The 26,825-nt window shown below is 39.8% G+C and overlaps 1 protein-coding gene across 2 annotated transcripts; it reads right to left on the bottom strand.

The window, feature by feature from the left end:
* On the bottom strand, positions 1 to 24,676 carry ZC3H14 (zinc finger CCCH-type containing 14). 2 transcript variants are annotated; one of them, XM_066188632.1, is made up of 17 exons: positions 24,344 to 24,676; positions 22,789 to 22,831; positions 19,446 to 19,560; positions 16,528 to 16,568; positions 15,971 to 16,166; positions 15,211 to 15,631; positions 13,565 to 13,725; positions 12,364 to 12,464; positions 10,065 to 10,220; positions 8,530 to 8,604; positions 7,919 to 8,075; positions 6,187 to 6,410; positions 4,045 to 4,165; positions 2,977 to 3,113; positions 1,860 to 1,954; positions 900 to 1,006; positions 1 to 283 (listed from the first exon to the last, which is right to left on the bottom strand). In XM_066188632.1, exons 1-17 carry the CDS (start codon positions 24,410 to 24,412, stop codon positions 277 to 279), a joined length of 2,226 nt encoding a protein of 741 aa, XP_066044729.1. In that variant the 5' UTR covers positions 24,413 to 24,676; the 3' UTR covers positions 1 to 276. The 2 variants fall into 2 exon arrangements, with proteins under 2 accessions (XP_066044729.1, XP_066044730.1); XM_066188633.1 differs by lacking the exon at positions 24,344 to 24,676 and adding an exon at positions 23,524 to 23,639.
* Positions 24,677 to 26,825: the final 2,149 nt, after the last annotated feature.

The following is a 26,825-nucleotide window of genomic DNA, read 5'->3' as shown; positions in this document are numbered from 1 at the left end:
TGTGCTTTGAAGGTTTTTAATGGAATTTAAAGTAAAACTTCCCTTACATAGATGTTTTTTCTTACAGTGTAAAAAAAATGTAAAATTGCCCAAACTTACAAACTTGGAAAATTAGGGACATTTCAAGTATGCAATCAACCTCGTTTTATGAAAACAATGCATATTCAAAGTCCAAAATGTATGAGTCTTTCCTAGTATCCTGTTTCTGGTATCCTAGTATCTTCCTGTCCTCTACTGTCCAGAGGAGGCAAAGCTCAGTCCCAGGTTGTACCATATTCATTCACTGAGGAGGAAGAAAAAAAAGAAATCCATAAGGAACAATTCTACCCCTCTGTAAAGATGATTTGAGAGCTGCTCTGTGTCCTACCCCTGTAATGGTTAAAACCTTTGCAGAGGGGATTAGCTGGAGTGAAAAGATCAAGAAATCACACGAGCATTAAGGCAGGCCCATAGCTGCAGCTTTGGGAATTTTGCTACTGGTTTATGAAATCATGGGTAGATGACAGGAAGGAGCTGCTCTGCCAGAAACACTCCAAGAAACAGCTGAACCTATTGTGGAAAACACAGCTTAGACACAAGATAAAACAATGGTAAAAAGATTTTCAGCTTTATTCAAATACAGCTCAGGAAACACCACCTGTTCAAGTCAGGATTCCAGTGACTCTGCCCTATCCCAGCTGCAGGGTACTTGTGTATCAGGGTTGCAACACATTAGCTAATGTTTATACAACTACTACCAAACAACAGCACAGAGCTGTCTTTGAAAGAAAGTTGCCCATAAGGGGTATCTTCATACATCTCTGTTGTTCACACACACGTTACTTCTGCAAGTAAAACTGTATTAGCAATGTCACAACATACTGTTTATTTTTCGTGGCCAGGTTTAGAGTGTTTCTTACCTGGTTTGAGTTCGAGTCCATTTCAAGGCGTGGCGTGGAGGTACAGCAACAGTGGGATGGTAGAAAGTGCAGTCTGGTCTTGTACACTGTGTATTAAACCTACAATGCTAAAACCAAAAGTATTTCAGAAGAGGCTGCTCAGTGCTGGCTGCCTGAAGTCCTGAACATGCTAAGCTCCACTGTGACCCTTGCACTGCTGTGTGACACATCTCACCTGCAACTGAGCCAGCATCCCCCTCCACCAGTGCAACCAGCTCAACTCAGTGACAAAAAATCCTTTTTAAAAAGTACCAGCTAGGAATTTCTTGCTCCAAAAGCTGCCACTGCACTGACTGGTGGAAATTCCTTTGCTTGCAAGAGTTTACAGAGCTCAGTTTGAATTGATCTTTGTGTACAGGCTGGGAGCATGACACAGCAATACCTGAGGGGGGAGGAAAGCCAGAGTATCTGGCTAATAATACCTGAGCACAGGTATTTCAGCATTATTAGGGCTTGAAAAAGCACTAAACTTCCTGGCATTAGATGCAGGGACACAATTCTATAGAAGTACCCAAGTAATAGACTCCTGTAGTGTACAGATTACATTCATACATTTTAGGGTAACTGAGCAATCTTTAAAGTTTTTGTATGTTGGAGCATATCTGATGGAAGAGTCAAGATTCTTGAGACATATTCCTTCCCAAAAGGCTCCTCTCTGCCCTCAGCATCCTGGCTGGGTATACTCTGAAAAGAGATATGGCCTGTTTGAAGCTCCCCAGCAGCATTTGGTAGAAAGATTACTTATTAGTGTAATTTTTCCAAATTCCTCAAGTCACTTCTTTTGTGTATTCTGCTTATAAGGCAAAGATAAATGTGAAAAGTAAAGCAAAAAGTGTTAAGTTCTAGGAATATTTCCTGTCCCAAAGTCGCAAGTTTCAAGTCCCTTTCTAGAAAGGAAGGAAGACAGGATATATATCTTACTTTTGGGTGGTAAAATGGACACTCCATTTTCTTACAAGCTGGAAAAAACTTGCACAGCGGACTACTGGAGGGTACGGACAGTGTGAGCAGGGGTGCTAATAGTAGAAACAGAAAGAACAGGAAATGAGTCTGGATCAGAATAAATTGCCTTTTTAAGACAGCTGCACACAACCTTATATATATCAATCCTCTGCTAGATATTCCATTTTATAATACACCAAAGTTCAGCAAGAAATACAGACAGCATTTCCCAATGCAGTTAGTGGATCCTGGAGTAGAACAAGGCTACCAGGTAATCATTTAACTTGGTTCTTCACCTTTTCAGGACAGGAAGTACCATGGCCAAGGCAAAACTTCCAAGAAATTACACAGAAATTCTGGTAGGCAGAGAATCTCAAAGGTTAAATTTAGACAGCAGCAAGCCTGTTGGAGTTTCAACTGACTGGACTGGGAAGGCACTGCACTTTCCAGGAATACAGAGGAGTTGCTGGAAATGATACGGGAGACGAGCACATTGTATTTGGTTTCTTGGCAAGGTAACAAAACTGCATTGAACTGTGACTAGGGGCTAAATTACTTCCAAAAGATCATGCAGTAAAGGCCCTGCACCTCGGCACGGTTCAAAGGCACAGCAACATTAACCCGTATCAAACAGAGCTACTGCCTTCACCGAATAACCTCACCCTGAAAGTCATCTCATCATTACACCAACTTCACTCCTACACTGGCATTAGAGAAAAAAATGTTCAAAGGCAGAACTCTGTTTGCAGTGTGCGTCACAAGTCCTTGGTACAACACGTGTACAACTTAAGAAAAAAATCAGAGCAAAACTGCAGTGCTGGCTAATATCTTCAGAGAAATGGACGTGTGCAAGTCACCACTTTGGCCTTGCACAGCCTTCATAGGGACTCCTGCGTAAGAGCACTGGGGGATTTTTCTGGTAACAGCTTTTGCAGTATTACTGGATTATTATTCTTCATCTTGCATTAAGAGTTGTAAGAAAATAAGGTCAACTCAAGCAAAAAACATTTTTTTCATTACTGTCAATTTCTGTTTCCCAAAATACCATCGTCCCTTCAGCACTTTCCTTTAAAACTCAGAAACAAAACGTGCTCACCTGGTTTAGGAGATGGATGGGGGATTCGTCGACTGGCGTGAGTGTAAGGACAGTCTGGCTTAGTGCACTTCGCATCGTATTTACAGTTTGGATGGATGAACAGGCATTTATCAGCAAATTTGCAGTTAGGAAAAACTCTGAGGGAAAAGAAATTGAGTCAAAAGCTCATACTTGGAGCAAAATCCCCAACATCTGTTGCACATGAAAGCCAGAATATCACAGAAAGCCAGAGATGCAGCAGGGCTGGGGCACATCTTGGTTCCTTCCCAAGCGGGGCATGTGGTGTAGTGCATGGGCTGTGCACCCTGCACTCAGCTTCCCTTCCTGCAGACCCTTCCTCCATGCAGGGAACAACTGAACCACCTCATCACTCTCAGGGCAGTTTGGTCCCAAACTCCTTGGTGCAAGCCAGGACATGTCACTCTTAGTGTGTGCACAGAGTGGAAATGGCAATGTGAAAGCAGACCTTCCCCAGAGAGGGGCGCAGTGCTCCCTAAGCAACACGGTTTACTCTGAAGAGTTTTATTTTGAATTTAATTACACCAGTTTTCATAAGATAAATCAAATGTCCAAGTAACTGAAGTTACCCAGTCTGGTAAGAGTTACCTCGAAACAGACACTGTTTATCTGGACAGTTCCTGCTTATGGAAGAGAAGTCAAAGGCACCGGGCACGTTCAAGAGTTTGCCTTCCCTTTCAAATTTAAAACCCACAATCACTGCATTACCACATAAAGATAACCTAACCTTCAAAAGCACTGTGACAGCTGACAGAAGAGGGCCTATTCTTTTAAGATGCTAATTTCTGCATCTTTAAGCAACTCAGGAACATCAGCCTGTACTCTAAACTAAAGCTTTCTTCTGCAAGGGTGCAGCTGCCATCCACGTGTTGACACTCTGGACAAGGGCAGAAAACAGAAGGAAATACAGTGTGACAGTCCAGCTCTGACCCTAGCAGCACAGGTTTGTGCTGCCTTGGAATATTTATTTACTGACACAGAGCAGAAGGTTGCAGCACTGGAATAAAAATCAAAATAGCATGTTAAGTGGATGAGCTCTGTACTACTCACTTGCAAGGTAGTGTGGGGTGATGGTACACACATTCATCTCCATTTTTACAGGCAGGCCAGTACTTGCAGCGCTCCAGCACCTTCTCCTGCTTTTGTAGCATACTTAAGTCTTCCATTTCCACTGGATGGTAAGAAAGAAGAGAAAAAAAACCAAAAAAAACCCAAGCTGGGACCTTTATGATTCTACATGCAATTTGGTAAAATCAAAATTCACAGTACTTCTATTCTCTCTTAATCAAAAAAGTCATGAGAGTAAAAGTTTATGTACAATCATATTTTCTGAAGAAAATTTCCAAAACCATAATGTGAAAAGTCATCATACTGGACTGACAGCTGCATTTTGGTGATAAAAGACCAAATTTGCACTGTTTACAAGCAAAATAAATCAGTTTTCTTTGCAAATCTGAATTGATTTAAATACTCCAGCTGAACCTGAGTTATGACTGTTTGGCTGAGCCATGAGTTATAGCCATGTTTCCTTTCTCCAAGATTTTTTTGCTCTAGAAAATTATTTCACGAAATGAAAGGTAAAAATCAATTTTTACACTGATCAGATTAATTATTATGGGGGCACCTATGGAAAAAGAACCACTTTCATGTAATTTGTTCAGACATTTTAGTTACCGGAACCCAGACTCTAATCCAAAAAGTATTTAAGAAATTCTAAGCTGAAACATACCATACCTTCACTACTCTTATGAGAACATGGGACTTTGACTTTCTCCTGTTTAACACTGTTTGTAAAACCTTTTTCTCCAAATTCAGACAGTTGCACATAAGTTGCTGTTGTCTTTCTTTTTCCAAAATCTGCCCAAACCTTTGGCTTTTCCAAGTTTTCCAGCACTGCCCAGACTTCCCTCTCTGATCCTACCAAAGACACAAATTGCTCCAGCTTCACTCTGTCCTTAGCCTCATTGATGCCTTCTCCTTGCAACACACCAAAGCCAAATAATGCCATCCTGCTGTAGTACCACACTGGCTCATACAGATCACTTCCACATGGATCTGATTGTGGGTGAGCTTCAGCCCCATCCCTGCTACTTCACAGGAATCCTTAACAGAGCTAGGACTGTACTGGCAACACTCTCCTGTACCAAAGAGCTTTGGTGAGGAGTATGAGGCTACACATGGAAAAGCATGGATTTGCAAGAAGTACTCTAATGATGGTCTTTCTGTGCTAGTAAAGTGCATGGATATACAGCATTGCCTAAGCTTTAAGACTGCCTGATATGTGCAGCCAGGGGACTGAAAGGACATGGACTTAAAAGATCTTTTGCTATGGTGCTGTCATAATTACACACACTTACAGCTGGATCCATGAAATTTAAGGGTTCTCAGTACAGCATCAAATAGTATTCTTTATTTAGTTTAGAAATTTGGATACACTGCTACTACAGAAAATAAGGATCTTTATTTTCTTAAGAAAGCTAAGTAAAAAACATGAATCCAAGCACAGCCCTCAGGCAAGTACTCAACAGGCCTATGACAAAACAGTAGCCTCTGTGTTTTTCATCACCATGTCAGCAGTCTAAACAATTCAACCATGTGGCTCAGCAAGCAATTTCCCATGTTATTCAAAAGAAATATAGAGAGAGAATATAGAAACCTTCATGTAAAATCATGCACTGTTAAGTTCTGCTTTCAGGTGCTAGCCATTGGACTCTACCAACACCTTACACTTAATAGGCTCCTTTCAGTGTCACAACTCTCGACAAAAACATTAATACTGTCTGACATATTTTTAAAAGTTCAAGGCATGTCAATATGTTAACTGTAACACTTCCTGTCCGTCGGCACAGGGACAAATCATAACAGGTCAACCAGAAGGGCAGGTTTCTGGCAATGAAGACCAACTACATTTGCAAAAAAAAAAACCCCAAAAAACAAACAAACAAAACAACCAACCAAATTTTACCAATATTGAGATGTGTGAAGAACTACCACACGCCATATTACTCTAGTATACCAAGACAAAGACTTGAGAAAAGATGCCTAAAGAATACTCTAATATTTGCCTAAAGAATATTGTAATTAGAAGAATAAACACCATCCCTTTGGTTTCTTAAGAATGACACATCCAGGAGGTGTGGCCATGATCAAAGCCCCACCCCAAGGTTAGATCCTGTTGGTCAGTATAATTACCATCACTGTTCTCCAGCTGCCTGGTTACAATTTGCATCTGCTGTGCTCGAAGACCTTTTAATCCTCTGCCAGCACACATGTGCTGGGTAACTGGCTTTACTCCTTCCATTATAGACATATCTTCCTCCTCCTGATCAGAGAGGTATCCTGGTGGACTGGGCACACCATCCAGTGTCACAATGAACTTGGGACTAGCAGGTTTCTCTGGCTGTGCAAGCTGGTCTCTATCAACAAAGAAATGTAAATTTAGATTTTCTGACTCAAGACATTTGAGCAAATGTGAGCAGTGCTAGTGGGTGGAAATAGTACAAGCTTATCAATGGGGAGTCAAGCAGTAACAGACCCCCTTTTAGTAATTACTGGCAATGCATTCCAGTTAACAGTTAGCCTTCAGGTCTCCCTGAGGCACTAATAAGAACTACAGCTCTCAGGTACAAGTTCAGTTTGTTGCATTCTGCTCAACAGAGAGATCCAAAAGCTCATTTACAAACAGTCAATCCTGTGGAATTTGCAGTTTTGAGGCAGAAAAAGAGAGCAAATACCATTCTTGGAATTACAAACCTCTTAACACACACAACATGTGTCTCTAAATTACTGAAAAGCACATTATGAAGCAGTGGTGTAAAAGTTTTTAGAACTAGGATGAGAGAATTGATATACTGATACTAAGAACTTTGACACTCAGCCTGACTAAAAGGTCAGCCTAGCCCAGTGTCCTGTATCTGACAGTAGTCAGCATGGATAAGAGGGAGCACTGAAAAAGGGGACACATACATTTTCTCTAATCTTTCACCATCCCATCCCTTTCACCTGAGGGGTTTCCTGAATGACAGGTGATTCTAAGTATATGGAGAACTGTGGAGTTCTCATCTTTGACAAACAGCAATGGGATAAACGTTACTTCTCTATGAAATGAGGCTAAAAGCAACTACACAGTAAAATGCCTTTAAGAAGACAGAAACCAGAACATTAAAAACATCATTAAAAACGTAGAACTTTCAGACTTTCTGACCTAGTCACATACAAAAATTTACCTCTCTCCTGTAGTAGCACAGTCACAGCTTTCAACTGTGATATTGCCAGGTTATCCTTTTGGGTTTGTATGCTCAGTGTTGGTTTTGTTTTCAATTAACACAGGCTGCCAAAAACCACTCACAGAAAGGAAACACCAGCAGTTTCTCAAGCACAGCAGCCGACGTGATGAAGTTCATCACGCTGTTAAGAGTGGTTTTAACCCGTAACAGGTAGGATTATTTTGTTATCTGGAACTGTGTTTGAAGCTGACACGAACTTTAAGATTCTCCTGGCAGAACTCTCCAAGTAAGGAGCCTTAAATCATTGCCCAGGATTCACCACGCTCAATACTGCGTTGGAAGATGTTTCTTAAGAAACATAATCCAAGGGTGAAACAGGTATAAAACTAAAGGCAATTTAAGCAAAATGATTACTTGAGTAAGATTTCAGAAATCAGAACAAAAGAGCAGTATTTTTCAGTTCCTTCTTTCTTGCAAATCAAAGACATGCTCGAGTTACAGTTGACCCTAGGATTATTTTCCATTTAGAAGGATTTCTGGGAGGCCTTTTTTTCTTCTGCTATTCAAAGTCAGTCCATTTTGCGTGATTTCACACCTCCTGACTGAACTGACAAAGCAGAAGTCTGACCAAATGGCTCCATCTAACCCACAAACAAGCAGTTTGATTAGTAACAGTGCTAAATGAAGTAGCTTATTACCGTGTCTGTATTAGACGTCCTGAGTGAACTCTCACTGCCTCTGTGCCCTTCTTTCCCAATTGCTGATTCTGTGCTGCTATTTCCTCTGATAACTTGGGCTTCTTCAGGATAAACGACCGAGTATCTGAGTGGACCATAGATTCTGGGTCACAGTAATCTGCATTGGGAGAAAAATCACACAGAGAAGAGTAAAGTAAGGTGGTAGTTGTACTCTTAACTTATAGCATATTACGACTATCAATTTATGATCAATAAGCTAATTTTACTTTGTTTTCATTTCTTCCTAGTAGTTTCCAGAGAACATTTTTACTTCCATGTTAATTCCACAGAGGTGGATCAACAGAAGCTATAAGCCATATTAGGTCAAATCAGGAAATTTTATAAATGGAACAGCTATGCTGAACAGGGCCCACCCACCCCCCACCCCCTACCCCCCACCCCACCAAATCTCTCATCCTCTGAACAGCTACTAATGTAATGCATTCATTCATTACTCAGAGATGCAGAAACTAGAAAATGGTAAAAATCAGTATAATTAATTTAAAAAGAGTATCTTAACATTCACTGGCCAGTAATATTAGATTTGAAAACAAAAGACCACAAGACTTAACCCTGAGTCACTTGCAAGGCATCTTCAACCATAGGATCAATCTGAAGCCGACAAGAGAGCTCCTTTTGTTCAATTCCTAAAAGACCGGCAGTAAGAAACATATTTTACAGCATGTCAACAAGAAACTATAGATTAGAGAACTGAGGCGTACTCTCTAATTGTTTTGATAAAAATAAAATCAACAACAAAAACATTCACACTTTTAACAACAACAAAAGCCATTCTCATTATTATGAGCCCTTTTCTCATTGTTTCAGCAATAGTAACATGGCAAAAGCTAAGTACTGTAGGACACTACCTGTTCCTATAATTGCCACTCAGTACAAATGAGGTCTGTGGGCACAGCAACTGATGAAGGCCAAGCTCTACCTCCTCATTTGTAGAGGAGTCGGCCATTCAGAGAAAACACACAGAGGAAAGCAACAAACAAGGGACTACTTTACAGTCTTCTTAAAAAAGGTGAAGCAAATCAGAGCAGCACTGTTCTACATTTGAGATAAGGCTTAAAAAATTATTGCTTTCTGTAGATTTCCTAAACAAGCTGTCGTTTCCATTTCAATAGCAAAAGAGTGAAAATATTTAGCACAATTATTTTCTGTGCATTAATTCAAAGGCTGATAAAGCTTTTTCTCACATACTTTACAGATACAATTTCAACTATTTAAGGGTGGCAGAAAGATTCCAAATACATCTACATGAGGAATAAGTAACTGCAGAAATCTTTTTTTAAACAATGAATATTTACCATTCCTTAACAATGATCATGGGATGATGCAACAAAAATCTTAATCAAAATCAAATTTTATTCATTATTGAAATATCTAAACACTTAGCAAGTATAAACTAAGTAGTTGTTATAGAAATATTTTTCCCTGCCTTACTTCTGTGATTCCCTGTGACTAACAAAGACAATCCCCCAGCCCCTATAAGAAAACCATGCTGAAAAGGCACTCTGACTGCCTTTAAATGTTATGCCCTCTAGGAGATCTAAAACAGAAGTAAAAACCAAAGCTGACACAGCCTGGTATCAGCTGTCCTGTAAGAGCAAATAGAGTATTCTTATATTTAAACTGAAAAATAAAATACTAGAACCATTTGTGTCAAAACCACATGTTGGAAAGAATCTTTTAATACTTTGTATGTTGGAAAAGTGTTCTAAATACTCTAGAGTATCTTCACTCACTTAAGCTTCATGACAGAATTACTCCTACAAGATACTAAGGAAAATATGCGAAGGATGGGGAAAAGAGAAGCTGGCCAAATGTATGTGCTTATGCAAAACTATTCTTCAGTGACATGCCACAATGCTGTACCGTTCTTTGCTTACTGATTAATTCCTCTGAGGTTGTCTGTGTGTGTGTTTGGATACATGTACCTGACAGCCACGCTTTAGAAAGCTGCATGGACTTGAAGGCAGTTCTGCATACAACTTTTGATGCAGATTTGGAAATTAAAAGCATTCCCTTCCTCTTCTCTGCTCAGCCTGTAAAATGGCATCCCCTAGTATAAATTTTTAAAAGAACATTATCAGATGACCTTGAATTTCTTCAACTGTCTGCTCCTTTGACTCTTCTACTTGAAGCTGAGAACTCAAAACAGGTAGTCTGCTTTGCACATGAATTACTTCTAACTGTGATTCTTCTGGGCTAATTCGAGTTCTTGGTGCAACTGGAACAGTCTGTTTCTGTGGAACTTTAAACAGAGAAACAATGGCAAATCATTTACATACTACCCAATCACAGAACAGTAGTATTTTTAGATATACTGTGCTAAAATAGCTCTCTCTCACAAATTCCTACACACACGCAAAATAAATCACAAGCATCTTTTTGTCTCCACAAAAAGCATCTTTAAGCTACCTGTAAAATTCTTAGTGTGCAAGCATATTTGTGCATGTGCACAGAGCATCCTGAGTGGCACCCCAGAACACTTACTTCTAAGACAAAACAGCATGACAAGCATTAGAGTGACAACAGCAAAGTACTCATTCATCCACTTCTACATATAATTAATGTGGTACTTTCTGATAGTTTTGAAATCACTTTTCATTCCATCTTTCATATAAATAATCATGGATCATCAATGTGTCTCTTCATATGATGCTAGCTACCCTTTTCTGAAGTGCTTGCAAATAGAATGCAAAACTCAATGGCAGCAGAATCATAGAATCACTGAGGCTTGAAAAGACCCTTAAAATCACTAAGTCCAACTGTAAACCCAGTCCACCACTGCTAAGTGCACCACTAAGTGCCACATCATCAAGTGCCACATCTACATCTCATTTAAATACCTTTAGGGATGGTGACTCCACCACCTCCCTGGACAGCCTGTTCCAATGCCTGACTGCCCTCTCCATGAAAAACTTTTTCCTAATATCCAATCTTAACCTCTATCAGCACCACGTACGGCCATTTCCCCATGTCCTATCACTCATAACTTGGGAAGAGATCAACCCTGACCAAACTACAACCTCCTTTCACATAGTTGTGGCTTGGAATTTGGGGGTAGCAGGACAACAGGCTGACTTCTTCACTTGGCTTCTACTAAGACTGTCAGACCTGACTGTGAGAAGCTAAAATCTTCTCTTGGCTGAGTATCAGATCAGCATTTAACTTCTGACACAAACAACTGAAAGGTACCACGCAAGCACTGGATTCATTATTTATGAATTTACTGTTTTGTTTTACCTATGTGTTTTAAATTAGTTTACTTCCATATTCCATTAAAAATACTTTAAAAAATGTTAAATATTACTTCTGAAGTGGAAGAACCTGCATGATACTACAGATAAAATTCACAAATCACCTCCGTTAAACAACAAAGTGGTGGCTTCTGTCTCTCCACTGAAATATCCTCATCTTGGTAAGTCAAACTACAAGATCACCACTACTAAAAAGATCAATAGTTATCATTAATTTAGACTTTTCTACCTATGTTTAATTTCCTACCATAGTGCTTCGCATATAGGGAAGAGCTTCCTGCATCACCTCAAAGTATTGTTTCTTACAGTTTGCAGATTTTGAGAGCAAGCAAGAGTCATCAGATGGTATAAAAATTCTACTTCAGAAGGTATGAAAGTCATGGTTTAGGTAATTTAGTGAATGCTCCCTCTCTGGCAAGGTGCAATGTGTCCTGCTGACAATATGTGGATTTATCAACACCCAGTGAAATGAAAGCACAAGACAACAGCTGGATTTGCCCTTCTCCAGAAGCCTCTCCTAGCTAGAACTGAATGCCTACACACAGACAATTGCCCAACTGCTGTGTCAACTGCAACTAACTCACTGAACTGAAATTGCAGCCTTCCTGTTAAAGGACAATATACATTATCATACACATCCTGACACTTATCAACATATCCTGATACACATCAATTACTTTGTTCCTCATTATTTTGCACTTCTATTACCTATATCCAGTGCATTTTCATTTTTTTGCTATTTGGCTTTTTTGTCCTCCCCTCTCAGAGGGAAGAGTGAAGAAAGGGAAAACAGATCAAGCAAACAGCTCAAACCACCTGGTTTATTCTGATTAATGTCCCCTTGTTGACTATTGTTTTCAGAATACTCTGGCACTTCCATTTTGTATCTATACACTTCACACACTTACTGTCTTCATTAATATATTTTAAATACCACTTCACTCCCTTGTTTATGTTTTCATAATTCATTATTGAACACCAATGTAATGAAACAGGACATGATAAATCCCTCATGTATAACTGACTTGCTCTTTAGCATTCTGTCCTATCTCTAAGCCCTTTCTTTAGCTTGGATTTATACAACAGAGTTTGGAAATATTACAGATTAGCACAAGCAAAATCAATGCTAATTACCAGTGGAATAATTGGTTGTTTTCGTAACTGATTCCTGTGCTTCAGAGATTGCTTTCAGTATTAAATTCTTATTGGCCTGCTTTGAAGGTGGCAATGAAGGTCTAAAGGAAATAAAATAATAAAAAAATTATTTGTACATGGATTGTACAGCAATCATATCCATGTTAAAGACAGTTGTTCCAACAGGTTAACAAAGGAATAATACTAACAGAAATCATCATCTACAATTATTTTATCCAAAACAGTTTTCAGTTAATCTCCTCTCTCAGTGAATTGAGATCTGCAAAATGCTCTAAAAATTCGAAGACCAGAAGTGTGATTTCAACCCTCAAACTTAAGGTGCTGTAAAACCATGCTGCATGTGAAAGGCACCCTCTGCCATTCATTTCTTCCCACCTCTGCCCACCACTTATCTCTTGCTATGCTTGTGCTGGCACCAATAACTATGCAGCCATCCTGAGAAATATGATCCAGCTCCATAATTAGACTGACTCAATCAAAAATATTATTTGTAAAAAAATCCTTTCTGCTTGTCCTTAACATCAACAATAAGGAAGCTTGAATCAGATAAATGTGCTGTGGTGCTGAAGATAAATTCAATACAGGGCATTAGCTTAAAATAAATCTTATACAAGCTAGCACTATAGGTCAGTAGAACCATCTCTCCCCTCTAGTTTAAATTTTCTTCCTCTATTGTTAAAAATCAGATACAAAAGACATGTATTTTGACTAATGCCTGACACTTAAGACAGAATTAGGGAGCAGAAAAAAAAAGAAAAACCTCTGAAGACTGTTTGAACAGTTAAAATCACATTGCAGTACTGGTGATAACTGGTTTGAAAACAGTTCCTGAAAATAAATCAAATTACTGAAAAATTATTTTACCACAATGAATACCTGGTCTGAAACATGTCAACATTAGTGTTCTTTTGCCAGTAAACTTTACCCAAATAATGTGAAAATTCACACTCCATTGCATCTTACATGCAATAATGAAAACAAGTTACAAAATCAAAGGCAAAAGAGTGGCATAAACAGGCATCTCATCCACAGAGTTGTGAGACAGTACAAAAAATATTAAAATGGTTTACTAAATTTTGTCTGTCAATTTTCAAAAGTACAAACTCATTTTTCCCACTTCCAAAGTTGTCGTTCATTATACTAATTCTTGAAAACTCAGAATCATTGAGACCTTCAGTACCTCCTTTCTGGCTTTGCAGGTACGGACACACTGCTGGAGATGCTTCCTGTTCGCAATCCATAGTCTTCCTCGTCCTCTTCATCTTCTCCATCATTACAGAACTTTTTCACTTTGACTACCGAGCTCACAACAGGCAGCCGCCTCTTCCTGGAGCTTTCCTCCTACAAGGTACAAAGCAGGCAGAGCAGCTCATTTAGCATAAACCTGGTACCAGTAAGCCAGCAAAGAAAACACTGCAATTCCACTCGGTGCCAGGAGATGGGGAACTTCCACTCCAGTTGTACAAGTGATTGCACTGGGTAATATGAAAATCAGACACATTTACACTGAAACATCTCATTGGAAATGTAATTGTAAACAACATTTAGGAAAAAAAAGAAGGAACTCTCAAGTACAGGAAAATTATCCAACACCTACAGAAAACTGTTCTTCCAAAGAAATTTATAATATTCTTCAAGATGAGTATGGTCAAAGTCTGAGAGAGAAAAACAAAATCAGTATAAATGACTTTATTCCTCTGAATTAACTCTCTAATATCAGATAAGTATAACGATTTGTTTCTAGCAAGTAAATGCTAGAAATTTACTAATTTACTAATTTACCAAAGGATGCTAATTGTTACACACAGTCAGGACAGTGCAGTTTAGACAGTGCAAGGTTTCTGATGTCTCTTCCGGGCACTGCTCATGAAACAGTAATAGAAGGGAAGTACCACAAGATCTTTTTTGAACATTTCCAAGGAGAGACTGTCCTCTCTTGATGAATGAGAATGAGAGACATTCATCAGTGATTTATGTACAACATTAAATAAATCACTATATTCTCATTTACATTTCTCCATTCTCAAAAACTAAGACACCAGCATGTATCTTTGTAAAGCATTCTAGATTTCCAAATAAAATTCATTGTTTTTTATACAGAATGAAGGAGTGGCAAAGACAGAGAACTTTATGGGCAGCAATAAACATAGATGCACTAGCAATACAAGGTATGTAAAATACTTGTTTCATTACAACACTAGTAACCATACTATCTTCATTCCTCTCAAAAAAGGTCCTTAATTCATTCATATGGATAGTCTGTCAGCTAGGACTACCACCCTGCCTGTCTCAGCTTGGCCCCCAAAGTACTTAGGGCAACAATCATCTTTTATCCTGTCCTTGTCTAATGCCCATCCCAAAGAATTCTTAACTGACACAGTTCTAAATAGAATAATCATTATCATCATCAATCTATCTGGGCTAATAAACAGCATGCAAGAAATCCTGATTTCCAGGACTATGTAAAGCTGGGGGTATACATAGCATTTAGAAAAGATCATGCTGATTCAATGACTTTAGGATCAGAATTATAATTTCTGATTCATCATATGCAGCTCAATAAAGTTAGTTAAACCTGTTAGTCCAAGTCAATATAACATGAAGATGTACATGGTAATTAACTCTGAGATGCAGCAAGGTCTCACATAATGATGTCAAATTATGCAATCTGTTTTTACCAGTGGACCCAAAGGATGGAACCTCAAACCTACTGATACCAGTGACAGAAGTCTTTTGATTTCTCTGAGGTCAAGATTTTACCTAAGTGTACATAGCAATTTAAGTTCCTAACAAGAACACACTTTTGCAAGTTTATGTTGTACCAACCTCACTGCCCACTTTATCAGCACCGTGTTTGGAGGTGGGTCTGTGACCTTCTGCTAAGCTGCCAAATGCTTCTGGATTGCACAGCTGGCCTGTTTCCAAAGGCCTGCAGCCCTGTGTGTCTAACTGCCGGCCCTCCTGCAGGCTGCCCTGCTGTGACAGTCTGGGCACGTGTGCGCTGCCGTCCGCACTCCGCACAGCTGGCGGCCGGTAGAGCTCAGCCGAGGGACGAGAAGAACCGTAAGTCACAGTCACAATGGGTTTCTTCCGTGCCAAAGGATTCTCCTGCACAAAGTTTAGGTCTTCATCAATTAGATCATCTGGTTCAGGTTTAATGTCAATTACAGCTTCAGAGGGTGACAATTCTCTCAAAGGCTTGACGGTAGATGTTAAGCGGGATGCAGAACCATCTTCACAGGACTGCCTGATAAAAAAGAAATCACCAACTGTTATCGGCAAGTCAAGTCCTGGAAAATGAGAACTGTCTTTTCATCAAAGCCAGGTGGGAAGAATCATTAAGGTATTATTGTTTATACAAATTGAACACATTGATTGATATTTTCAGTTTGGTTAATTAATCTAAGCCCATATGTTGCTTAAAGAACTGAATTCTGACTTAATGTTTTTTATACAACAAATTATAGCAATGCTTTACGCCTCAAAAGTACTCATATCTTTTCTGTCTGTACTCTTTAGAATGGCTACTACACTTACACAACTACTGATGCCTGAAAGAGTGTTAGGAAGTAGCCAGCAGCCTTACCTGGAAGCAGTGTTCCTCTGCTCCTGTGAGCTGGTTGAAACTCTGGAGTCATTTCTTTCAGTCCTAGAGCTTGACACTGCAAGAGGTGGCAAGTTATCCTCACGCCTCCTCTCATCACTCACACATGAAGTGCTTTTGCTGAAAGGCAGGCTGCTCTCAAAGATATTAGATTCTGAAGATTTTACATTGGTTGGCTCTGTGGAGACAAGTACCTTTCACTCACTTTTACATTAAAGAACAGCAATACAGATTTTACAATAAATGCAGCTAAGAAACTGCAAACAAGATGTTGCACAGGCCTGAAAATACAAAAAGTTGGAAGCTGTTTCAGCTGAATATATTAGCAAGAAACACAGAGAAAACATACAAACACCGGACTCAAAAATAAATGCTTTATCTCAAAATACAAAGGACTTTTCTTAACAGTCTGGATCCAAAAGAACACGTAAATGAAAAATTATTGAAACAGCTGAGATATTTTTGCAACTCATTGGACATGTGACACTATACATAAAAAATAAGCCTACCTCCATGCATAATTAATTTTTCTTACTTACCAGTAGTCACAGACCGCAGCTTATCCAAAACGCCATGGAGCCTGAAATAGAGAGCACACAGGGAAGGAAGCAAGAGTAAAAGGAGAAATAGAAAACTTTAACTTACATTCACACTAATCATTTCTCAGAAACCTACTGCCTTTCCACCCCTATGACAACCACTTCTTTTATCTAAGACTGCACTTTCCATCAACCACAGTATGTTTAACCTCAGAATGGAGGCTTAAAGTATTTTGCCTCCAGTATGCCTTGTACATGCACGTAGAGTATTCACCACATCATCTGCTTTTGGCATTTAGTTGGTCTACATAATCAAAGCCAATACTACCCACCTTTCACAACAATCAGTGGAGTTAAGTATCAAAAAGATTGATTCAAAAATCCTAAGTTAGAAGCCTAAAGCATAGCCTAAAATTTTACTTTGTATATGAAATTTTAATTACACAGTAGTGTTAAACATAATTGTAAGTACAAACTCAAACAGTATATAACTCATAGCATGTAAGAGTCTGAGGATTCTTCCAGCATGCCAACAATACCCTGAGACATGCTCAGTGAAGTACCAAATTTGCCCTTTGCCTGTGAAAAAGGCACTCAGCTGAAGTACCACAGAAAATTACAGGGCTTTAATACAATAAGGCTGCTTAAAAATAAACACATATTACAGTGAGAAGAACGAAAAAAACCCCCAACACCTAAATTCATATCTTACTTGCAATTCAAACCTGATAATGGGCAAGTCCATAATTTAGGCTGAATATCAGAAAGGAGCTAAGAAACAAGAACGTGCTGAAAAGACTGCATGTGGGTATAATGAAGGCTTATACTCGTCCTCCTTGTGAACTTTCACTAGAACACTTGCCAGCTGAGCTCCGCTGATGCACATCAGTTTTCACACTGACCTCAGTAACTGATCTGACACTTGGTTCAGAGTAAGAAGTGGTGGCCAACCAGCAGGATTGCAGGTCTGTCACAACTGCTGCAAAACTTTTGCCAGAAGGCCCAAAATTACCAGCTACAGAGACAAACCAAGGAAGGCAGATTTTGCTGAGTACTGTGTGTAACCAACATTTAAGAACATAAACATTCTGGGTTGTCTTCAGAAGTAAAAGCATATAAAACTCCCAGCTACAATGCTATGCAACACTTTTCCATCAGTCCTCTTACAGCTTATTCACAGGTTTCATCCTGTCTTCTTTTCCATCCTTCTTTTAACCAATACCTACTTTGGTACCTGATAAAGCACTCTAACATTGAGTTTGTATATAAATATATATTTATATATGTATATATGTATATAATGAGAATACCAACTTAGGGTTAAAACAGTTCCTATGTTTAAAATTTAAGCAGGCGTCAAAACCAGCTGGTGGTACAATACCTGCACATAGTCAATACACCATTTCAAATACAAATATATAAATTGATCTTGATTTCTTTGCTGAAATTTGCTTTCTCTACATATTTATTATTTTTTCAATAAAGTTTTAGTTTCATTTACAAAGCCATGAAAGTGCTTTCTGCTACGCTATTTCTTGCTGTATATCAGGGTTCAGTCAAAACCGTAGTACAGTAACTACATCCTCATCCACTAGTAAGCTTCACTGATTTGTCTGATTCCTAAAACTACGAGAAAGACAACAGCATGACTTCCTGATACACTGAAACCCGAAAGTTTCCCCTAGGCAGGCCACAAAAGGCAGCAAAGAAATGCCTGTGCAGTTTTGAAAAAAAGAGGTCCATGCTTAATTGTACTCCTTTATTATATTTTTGGAGAAAAATGAAACTTGTGTAAGTAAAATCAAACTACATCTACGTAAGTTACACTATCACCTGAAAATCCATTACTTCAAATAGCTAATACAGTGAATTGTAATAGCTGGAACTATTTTTCATTTTTTGTCAATGTTTATGATTTCATAACAGAGCCAACTTCTAAAATGTCTCTGTCTGCTATTCAATAACAGAAAAGCTCCTAAGAACCAATTACATAGAAGAAATACTGGAAGTGAATGTAAACTGTCAGTATAAAAATGTCAAAGAAAGCAAACTGAAAAATAAAAAAAAAAAATTTAGCATTTCTCTCTATACAAAACAAAATAATGCTCCTTAAAGCTCTATTAGGTAGGTGATTCAGAAATAAGATTAACTTGAAAAAATACACAACTCTGAAAGCAATTAAATCTCTACAGTCCAATGTCTGAAATGTGGATTTACCTACAGGTTTCTACAGTAAAACAAATTCAGTATTAGAAAATGCATGAGAAATATAATGGCTAAGTTTGTCGTGCAGCATGGAATAAATGAACCTTTGTTGTCAGGAGCTGACAGTAGAGTTGAAGTGTTGCTAACTTGCCCTGTTCACAGTAATACTGGGGTTCTACTTTTGATTTTTAGAGTTGGGTGGTGGTAATAAATAAACAGGCTGAGAGGTGGGAATACCTAAGCATTTGGTGCTAAGCCTTGTCAAAGACAGTACACAGAATTAGATCCACTGCTCATCTGCCCTGATATAGTCATTCCCATGCACAGCAATCTGAATCAGTGCTAGCTCAAAAGCAACAGATTGGTCCTTAACATCTAACTGCAGTGAACAATGCTCTCATGCTCACAGTGGGTTTTGCAGGAATAATTTTAAGTCAACATACAACCCTCGCTTATGTGAGCACTTCATTTATAAATCTGACTGGCTTATAAACAAATGAGTCCTCCAGTCCATTGCCATCTAACTATCACCTCAAAAGTCTCACAGTTGACAGACTAAAACTAATTTACTTATTAGACATGCAAAGTAGAAGTTCTTATTAATACAAATTATGTAATGGGAAGATAAGGAACTTTTTAAAATGTCAGGTGTTACTTATAGAAAGCAGTCCTGCAGTACTGATAAGAAGTGTGACAATAGTTTGCAAACATACCAGACAGTAAACCTGACAGTATTGTTTCCAAGGAAAAGGGAAAGGTCTTCTGTCATCTGCTCTTGACTCTTCTTATTGGCCACCATAACCATAATATAATCAGGGAGCTCTTCATCTAATAGAAAGAGAAATATGTTGTTCTAAAGTATAATAAATCATGGAAGACATAGCAAACATCTCGAAACACGTAACCAATTTTTTCTTTCAGTCTTACTTTTATAAAGACTGTGCAGACAGAGGATTAGGTAAGCAAATTAACAAGACTTCCATTCCCTCACAGGTTCAATACAAGTCTCATCTACAAGCAAGGAATAGAAGATCATCAACTTCACAAGGGTGTAAGCTGAAGATCAATGTATTTAAAAAGTGAGTAAACACAATGGAAAGAAGGACAAGATAAAAGAAAGCCACTCTGCTGCCTTTTTCTTCAATACTAGCAAACAACTGCAATATTCATCACCTCAAATATTGCCAAATACAGCACCTTATTCTGGTCAAATTTCCTTTAGTTACAAAATCTAAACAAATAAATATCCATTTCTGATATGTGCATTTATAAAATCAAAACTGTTTTAACTTCCAGATTTTGTACCTACAAAAATAGAACAAATTCTGGCAACTGGATTTCTGTTCTGTAATTCATGCAATTTCATACACAGTGAGAAACCCATTCCCTTGTATACAAGGTACTCCCACTCATCAGAATGCATAGGAAGGTGCTTAGAGCCCAACATTACCATATTAAGGGTTTGGGGAGTTTGGTGTTTGGTCTTTCACTTTGGTGTAGCTCTGGCCTCTGCTGAAGGACTGACTGGCACAATTGTTGCTCAAAGGCATTAGCTGTGCTTCTTGAGCACAGACTTTTAATTTAGTTTAATCAAACATCTCATGCTCTCCAATTCCACTCCACAGCATGACATGAACATAACAATACCAAGTGAAAACAGCTGGGAAATACTGTCCAAATTACGAATTTGAATCAAGGCATTAATACAGCTGTGCTTATTTAATCAAGCTAAGACAGTACACAACCAGAAAAAGACCTAAAAAATTAAAAATAGAAATCAAAATCCAAATGAAAGGAATTCCCTTTCTTCTATGTCTATGTACACTGTAAAAATTTATCTCCACCCTAGATGACAAAAATAACATTCACACATTGTACCTGCACTACCACTACTCAACTGTGCCAACATAACCCATTCCTAGCTTAAAGCCTCACTTCTTTTTGGTGGCTTTTTTGTTTGTTTCAGTTTTTGTTGTTGCTGCTTTGTATTTGGGTGTTTTCTCACTGCAAACTACAAGTTGCACAAGATGGACTGATGTTCACACCTAGGAACTTAGAATGAATTTTATTTATTGGCCAAGCTACTTTTAAACATGATAAGCTCTTCAGGTGGTTCAACACATGATAAAGTAAAGAAGACATTTTAAGTACCTATAAAAACATAAGTTAGCACAATTACCTGAAACAGTACGATAGAAGGAGGAAAGAAATTTTCTTGGTAACTGTGTTCGCTTATGCCAACTTCAACAGCACGTGGATCTACAGCCTTCTGAAAAATTTCCTAGCTGATATATAATTAACTGACTTCATCTTGCTTAAATATATGAGTATTTCCTTTGTAAGCTCTAGGTAACAAGTAAGTTTCAATGTATCTTGTTGCAGAAGACTTTTCAAGAGAAAAGTACTAGCAGTTGCAGAAGAAACAAAGGCACAGCTCTTGTACAGAGGCTAGAATAAGGGAGAACCAACTTTTTACGTGAAAAAAGGAATGGAGAGTTTTTGAAAAATATAACTTGAAAAGCTGTCTGAAATATTCTAATCAAGAAAAGAAACGTGAAAAATCACAGGAATTTGGAAACAGTGGTTTAAAAAGAAAAAAGAGCCCAAGGCAAGACAGACTTAGCAATAAAGAATACAAAGTTATTTAAGAAGTTCAGAAGTTGATTGAGAAGAAACTGCAGACATTGTCTGCTGATCCTGGGAATACAGGAAACCTGTCCTCTGAATACAAGAGACAGAAGGAAACAAAGAAAGAATAATCAGTCATAGCTGGAATCAAACATGGCTAGCATTCCACCAGCATGTTAGCATTAGAGACAAGAAAGTCTTTTATTTCAGAAATACAGGAGAAAGCAAAGAATCAAGGACTGAGAAACTGAAGCCTGGAATGATGGTCAAAAAACCCAACCAAACAAACAACAAAAAATGAGTTACTTAAAAAGACAAGCTTTGAGATAGTGAAAAAGATGACTTTACAATTAAAAAGTTCTAAACACCATTTCTAGGCACCAGCTGAGTTCAGAACATCAGCTCATAGTTAACTCCCTTCTATGGAGCCAATACATTTTCCCATAAAAACAATGCCTCCCGTGAAACAGGAAAGAAGATGAATTCGGGCCCAAACTACAACCTTTAAACTTGGCCCTGCAACTCACAGGATCTCTAAATTATGCTCTCAATTCCTTTTCTTCCCCCGAAATCCAAGAAGCATCACAGACAACAACAATGCAGTTTCAGAACTGAGGTATTTTGTTTCCAACAAAATGCTGTGTTAAGTTACCAACTTCTACTGCTGCAGAAAACAGCTGCTCTGAAGTGCAATATCCATTTCTTCCCGGATTCAGAAAAAAACAAACAAACCCACAAAACCACAGATGTTCACATTGCTCACCCCTCCTGTCACAAACCAAAATGAAATCTCACCCTGCCTGTAAGATTCAGATACATATATTTCATCATCATTAGCTCATCACAGCTCTTAGTCTTCTCCTTAATGGTCAAGCTCTTCCATTTTACTGGTTTGTCCCACATAATGTTTCTGACGTGGCCTTTTAATTTCCTAAGCCACTAAGTCATCTTTGTTTTTGACAGACACCTCACCCTGAACTCAAGAGCTGTTAAGAATATGCCTAAGAAAGACTGATTCCATCTCAGAGTGGTCTCAGCTAACTGCTGATGTATTTCCAAGGCTCTTGCTTTATATAATCTTTCTCCTAAAGCTTCAAAGGAATTTTCTTAGATATTCACATCATGATTTGTTTTTATTTCAAATGTCTTGCCACCATTTCTGAAGGAGAAGACTATTAGACTGACCTCATAGTTATTTTCTTTTAGTTCTTCACATACTGATGTTCACATACTGCTTCCTCTTAGGCTTAAACTGTAATATTTTGTGAAGTACATCTCTTTCTTTCTTACTAATCCAACGCTTCAGTAATTCTCACGCTTAAGACTTCTGTATGCAGTAACAGAAGTAAGTTCCACTAGCTAAGCTGTTTTTATCCTGAATAACAAAAATGATCTAGAGGAGATTGCCGAACACATGACAAAACTTACCAACATAAGCCCCCAGCTCCTGTAACTTTCCTTTTATAGCACCCTAAAAAATAATGAAATATTATTTAAGGGATGGATCAACAAATTATTTCTAACTACAAAGAGGAGGGAGGCTTAGCAAAGTTTCTCTGATTTACTGTTTGAACACATTGGTTTAACATGTTAAACTTTCCGTTTCTGCTGCTGAGCACAGGACGGTTCTAACAGCGAGGGGCTGGCAGCGGAGTAACGGAACCTCACTCTCTGCTGTATTTCCGACAGACCAGTTCCCGGCGCTACCATTCAACCTCCTAGTCCCAGCTGTTCTTTTTTAAGCACAGACCACCCGGACTCATAAGGTGAAACGAAAACCAATCTAATATGGTTTGGTAAAAGGTCATTCGCGGCCCAGCAGGGAAACGGAAACCTGCCGGGCTTTCCAAACTGTGACTGCCGACCGGTAGCCGCTGACAGGCCCTGCCGGCACCGGGGGCTCACACCCGGCAAAGCGGGGCGCCCCCGGACACGGCTCCAGGCAGCTGCCCGCCGGGGGACAGGGCTGTCCCGACTCCACTTCCCACAAAAAAGACTCCTGCTCCCGCCCTCCCCGGGAGGCCGAAGGACCCCGCCGCCGGCAGCTGTGACGGGGGGGCCGGCCCGAGCCCGGTGCCTCAGCCGCCGAGTGGGCCTGCCGCCATAAGCGGGCCCGGCCTCCCGCCGCGGGCGGAGGGAGCGACCCGGCTGCTTCTGTCTCACCCGGATCTTGCGGCTGATCTCGGTGCCGATCTCCATGGCCGCGCCGAGCCGCCCCGTCCCCCGCGGCCCGGGCCCGGCTCCCACCGCCGCCCGCGCGGGTACCGAGCGCCGCTCGGGCACAGCGCGCGCCCTCCGCCCGCACCGCCCCCTGCCGGGCGGCGGCCGCACCGCGCCGCGGCCGGACCCCGGGGCGCAGGGAGGGAGGCGGGGAGACGTTCCCCTCACGGCCTGCTGCTGACCGCCCCGCGGGGAACGAGCGTGACTGTGACCGCCCGAACAACAACCACGGGCTTATGTCAATATTAATGCTCTTTCTCGAGAGCTACACAAATTGAATATTCAGTTATGTGTTAAAAACAAATAAATTACCGTATAGCCATACGCAAAGTATTCGAGTAGCTTCTAATGCCACACTACAGCTATATAGGTTTTGTGGTGCCCACCACAGCCTCTTTATCGCCTCCTTTTCTCAGCAGTGCAGGAGAGAGAAAATACAACAAAAAGGCTCATGTGTTGAAAACAAGGACAGGAGACCTCACTCACTAATTACTGTCATGAACGAAAGATTTGGGGAAATTAGTTTAATTAATTAACAATCAAAGTAGGATAATGATAAATTAACCCAAATCTTAAAACACCTTCCCTGCACCCTTTCCTTCTTCCTGGGTTTGATTTTAGTTCTGATTCCCCACCTGTCTCCCCCCAAACCAGGGGAACGGGAGTGGGGGCTATGATCAGTTCATCATCACGTCTTCTCTCTTCCACTGCTTCCTTCTCTCCTGCTCCCAGTAGGAGTCTACCACAAAGCCTGCATACTCACTGCTGCAATGTGAATCCGTTTCATGGGCTGTGGTTCCTCACAAACTGCCCCGCCATGGGTCCCTTCCATGGGGTACAGTCAGTCCTTCGGGAAGGGGCAGCTCCACTGTGGGTCTCCCACAGGGTCACAAATCCCGATGGCAAACCTGCTCCAGCGCAGGCTCATCTCTTCACAAGGCCACGGGTCCTGTCTGGAGCCGGCTCCAGCATGGGCTGCCCGCAGGTTCACAGCCTCCAGGCAACCATGTGCTCCAGTGTGGGGTCTTCCACAGGCTGCAGGCAGATCGCTGCTCCCCCACTGACCTCCATGGGCTGCAGGGGCACAGCTGCCTCACCACGCTCTGCACCACGGGCAGCGGGGGAATCTCAACTCCGGCGCCTGGAACACCTCCTCCCCCTCCTTCTGCGCTGACCTTGGCTGCTGCAGAGCTGTTCCTATTACTTATTTTCATTCCTCTCTCTGGCTGAAATTTCCTTGTACGCAATAACTTTTCTACCCCTCATAAAAATGTCATCCCAGAGAAGCTACCAGTTCCACTGATGGAACTGTACTGGGTGGGTGCGTGGCTGGCTTTGGCCAGTTGGAGGGTCCATCCTGGACCTGGCTGGCATTTTCTTTATCAGACATGGAGGAAGCTTCCAGCAGCTTCTCACAGAAGTCACCCCTGTAGCCCCTCCACTACCAAAACCGGCCACACACACCCTGTACAAGCACCTACTGCTCTTGCTGCTACAAGGGATTAGTTGCAGAGGGAGGAAGAATGATGAAGAGAGAAAAGCCTACAAGGTAAGCATAATAGTAAGCAAAAAAGAAGTAATGTTTGAGGCAAAGAATTTATCTTTTGCACCAATTCCCCAGATTCACTTCAGCTGATTTAATGAGGAATAATATTATAAAAAGCCCAGCCTACAGATAAAGGGTATTTTACAAGTAATGCCACTGATTAAAATAAACCCTAGGCATTGTAGTTAACAGCTGTATTAATCCCTTTCTGCATCACTGTTCCTAATATAAATCAAACATCATACAGAGATAGCTTAGACTAATTATTGCTAATGATCTGAGCTGTTTGCCGTACTCCACTTATAATATATTGGTATTACAGTGAGAGGGAAGCAATAACAAATTAGTTTAATTACACCATTCCATTTTAACCTTTAAGAGACACATTTTGCTTTTTTATGATTTCAATTATGTTGTACTATGTTGTATTATTGGAAAAAGAAAAATAATTATTGCAGTACAGAAACAAGAATTAAGTTTATTTCATAAGTAAAGGATTTACTTTAGAAAAAGATACTGCCATCTCTTAATACAGCCATCTCTTCCTTTCTCACAAAAAAGAAATGGAATGATGAAAAAAAAGGAAGGCTTCAGAGTCAAAAATGATGAATAAATAAAGTGAATTTGTTTAGAACACAGCTTTCAGATTTAGAATTAGAGGTATTCTGACTTTTCAGTTCATGAAGGTACTTCTTTGCATGGTGTAAATCAAGATATTTTTCCACATGACTTCTTCATTGTTTCAGCACTGTGGGAAAGCCCCTTCAACTAGCAGTTTCCGGGTTATCCTGCCACAAATGGGTAACTCTCCAGTAGGCTGAGGAGTATATACTTGCATACCATTTTTCTGCCTGGAGGGGGGCGGCTGATTCTGCTTCCTGTTTGTCTTGCTTCCAACTTGCTGTTTTACCTTTAGTCCATACAACAACTAGATGCTGGAGAGTTCCTCCAGAATTGAAATAAGGTGAATATTTGCATCAACTTCCACCTATTGACTGATACACTCAAACTGCAATCACATATTTGGACAAAGATTAAAACGAAACAAAAAAAAACAACAACCCTCCAAAAACCTGTCTCAGAAGGGAGGATGACTCCCTTTTGCTGAGAAAAAAAATAGGTTTATCCCTGTTCCACTATGGGCAGGCCATATTCAACCCAGTGGGCAGAAACTTTGCTTTGTACCTACAGAACAAGGGGTGCAAAATGGAGTTCTGGGATATTATTAATTTTTTCACATAAACTTCAAAAACAGAATAAAGAGTATGGCAAGGATGAGGTCAAGAACCATGAATGTTCTGAGTATTGACAGGGCTTAAAGGGGAAAGCAGAAGCTCAATATTGTGCCCTCAGGTAATCACTCCACATCTTGTTGATGTGTCTTTATCAGAGTACATCACACGTTCATGGCTGCCCTTGTCTTTTTAGAGTTGATACTTGGAGGAAAAAAAAATAGAGGTGATGAGATAAAAAAGATCAGGTGGGGCAATATGGAGAAAGTGTGGAAAAACACAAAACTTGAATAAAAATTTGGGTTATGAGAAGGAAAAAGCAGAAGAAAAAATTATTTGTGAATACAAATGTGATGAGCTTCAAAAAAACATGTAAGTTGCAGAGGACCATGTTGACAATGTCCAAACTGTCCCTTTTAAGATGAGGTATTGTCTTCAATGTAGATGAAAAGAAGGAAAATGCAGCA

The sequence above is a fragment of the Chamaea fasciata genome, unplaced genomic scaffold (assembly GCF_029207755.1).
Source record: "Chamaea fasciata isolate MVZ Bird 193981 ecotype frontalis unplaced genomic scaffold, bChaFas1.0.hap1 SCAF_7, whole genome shotgun sequence".
Taxonomy (NCBI): Eukaryota; Metazoa; Chordata; class Aves; order Passeriformes; family Sylviidae; genus Chamaea; species Chamaea fasciata.
The sequence above is the reverse complement of the archived record's forward strand: the minus strand, read 5'-3'. Positions and strand labels throughout refer to the sequence as shown.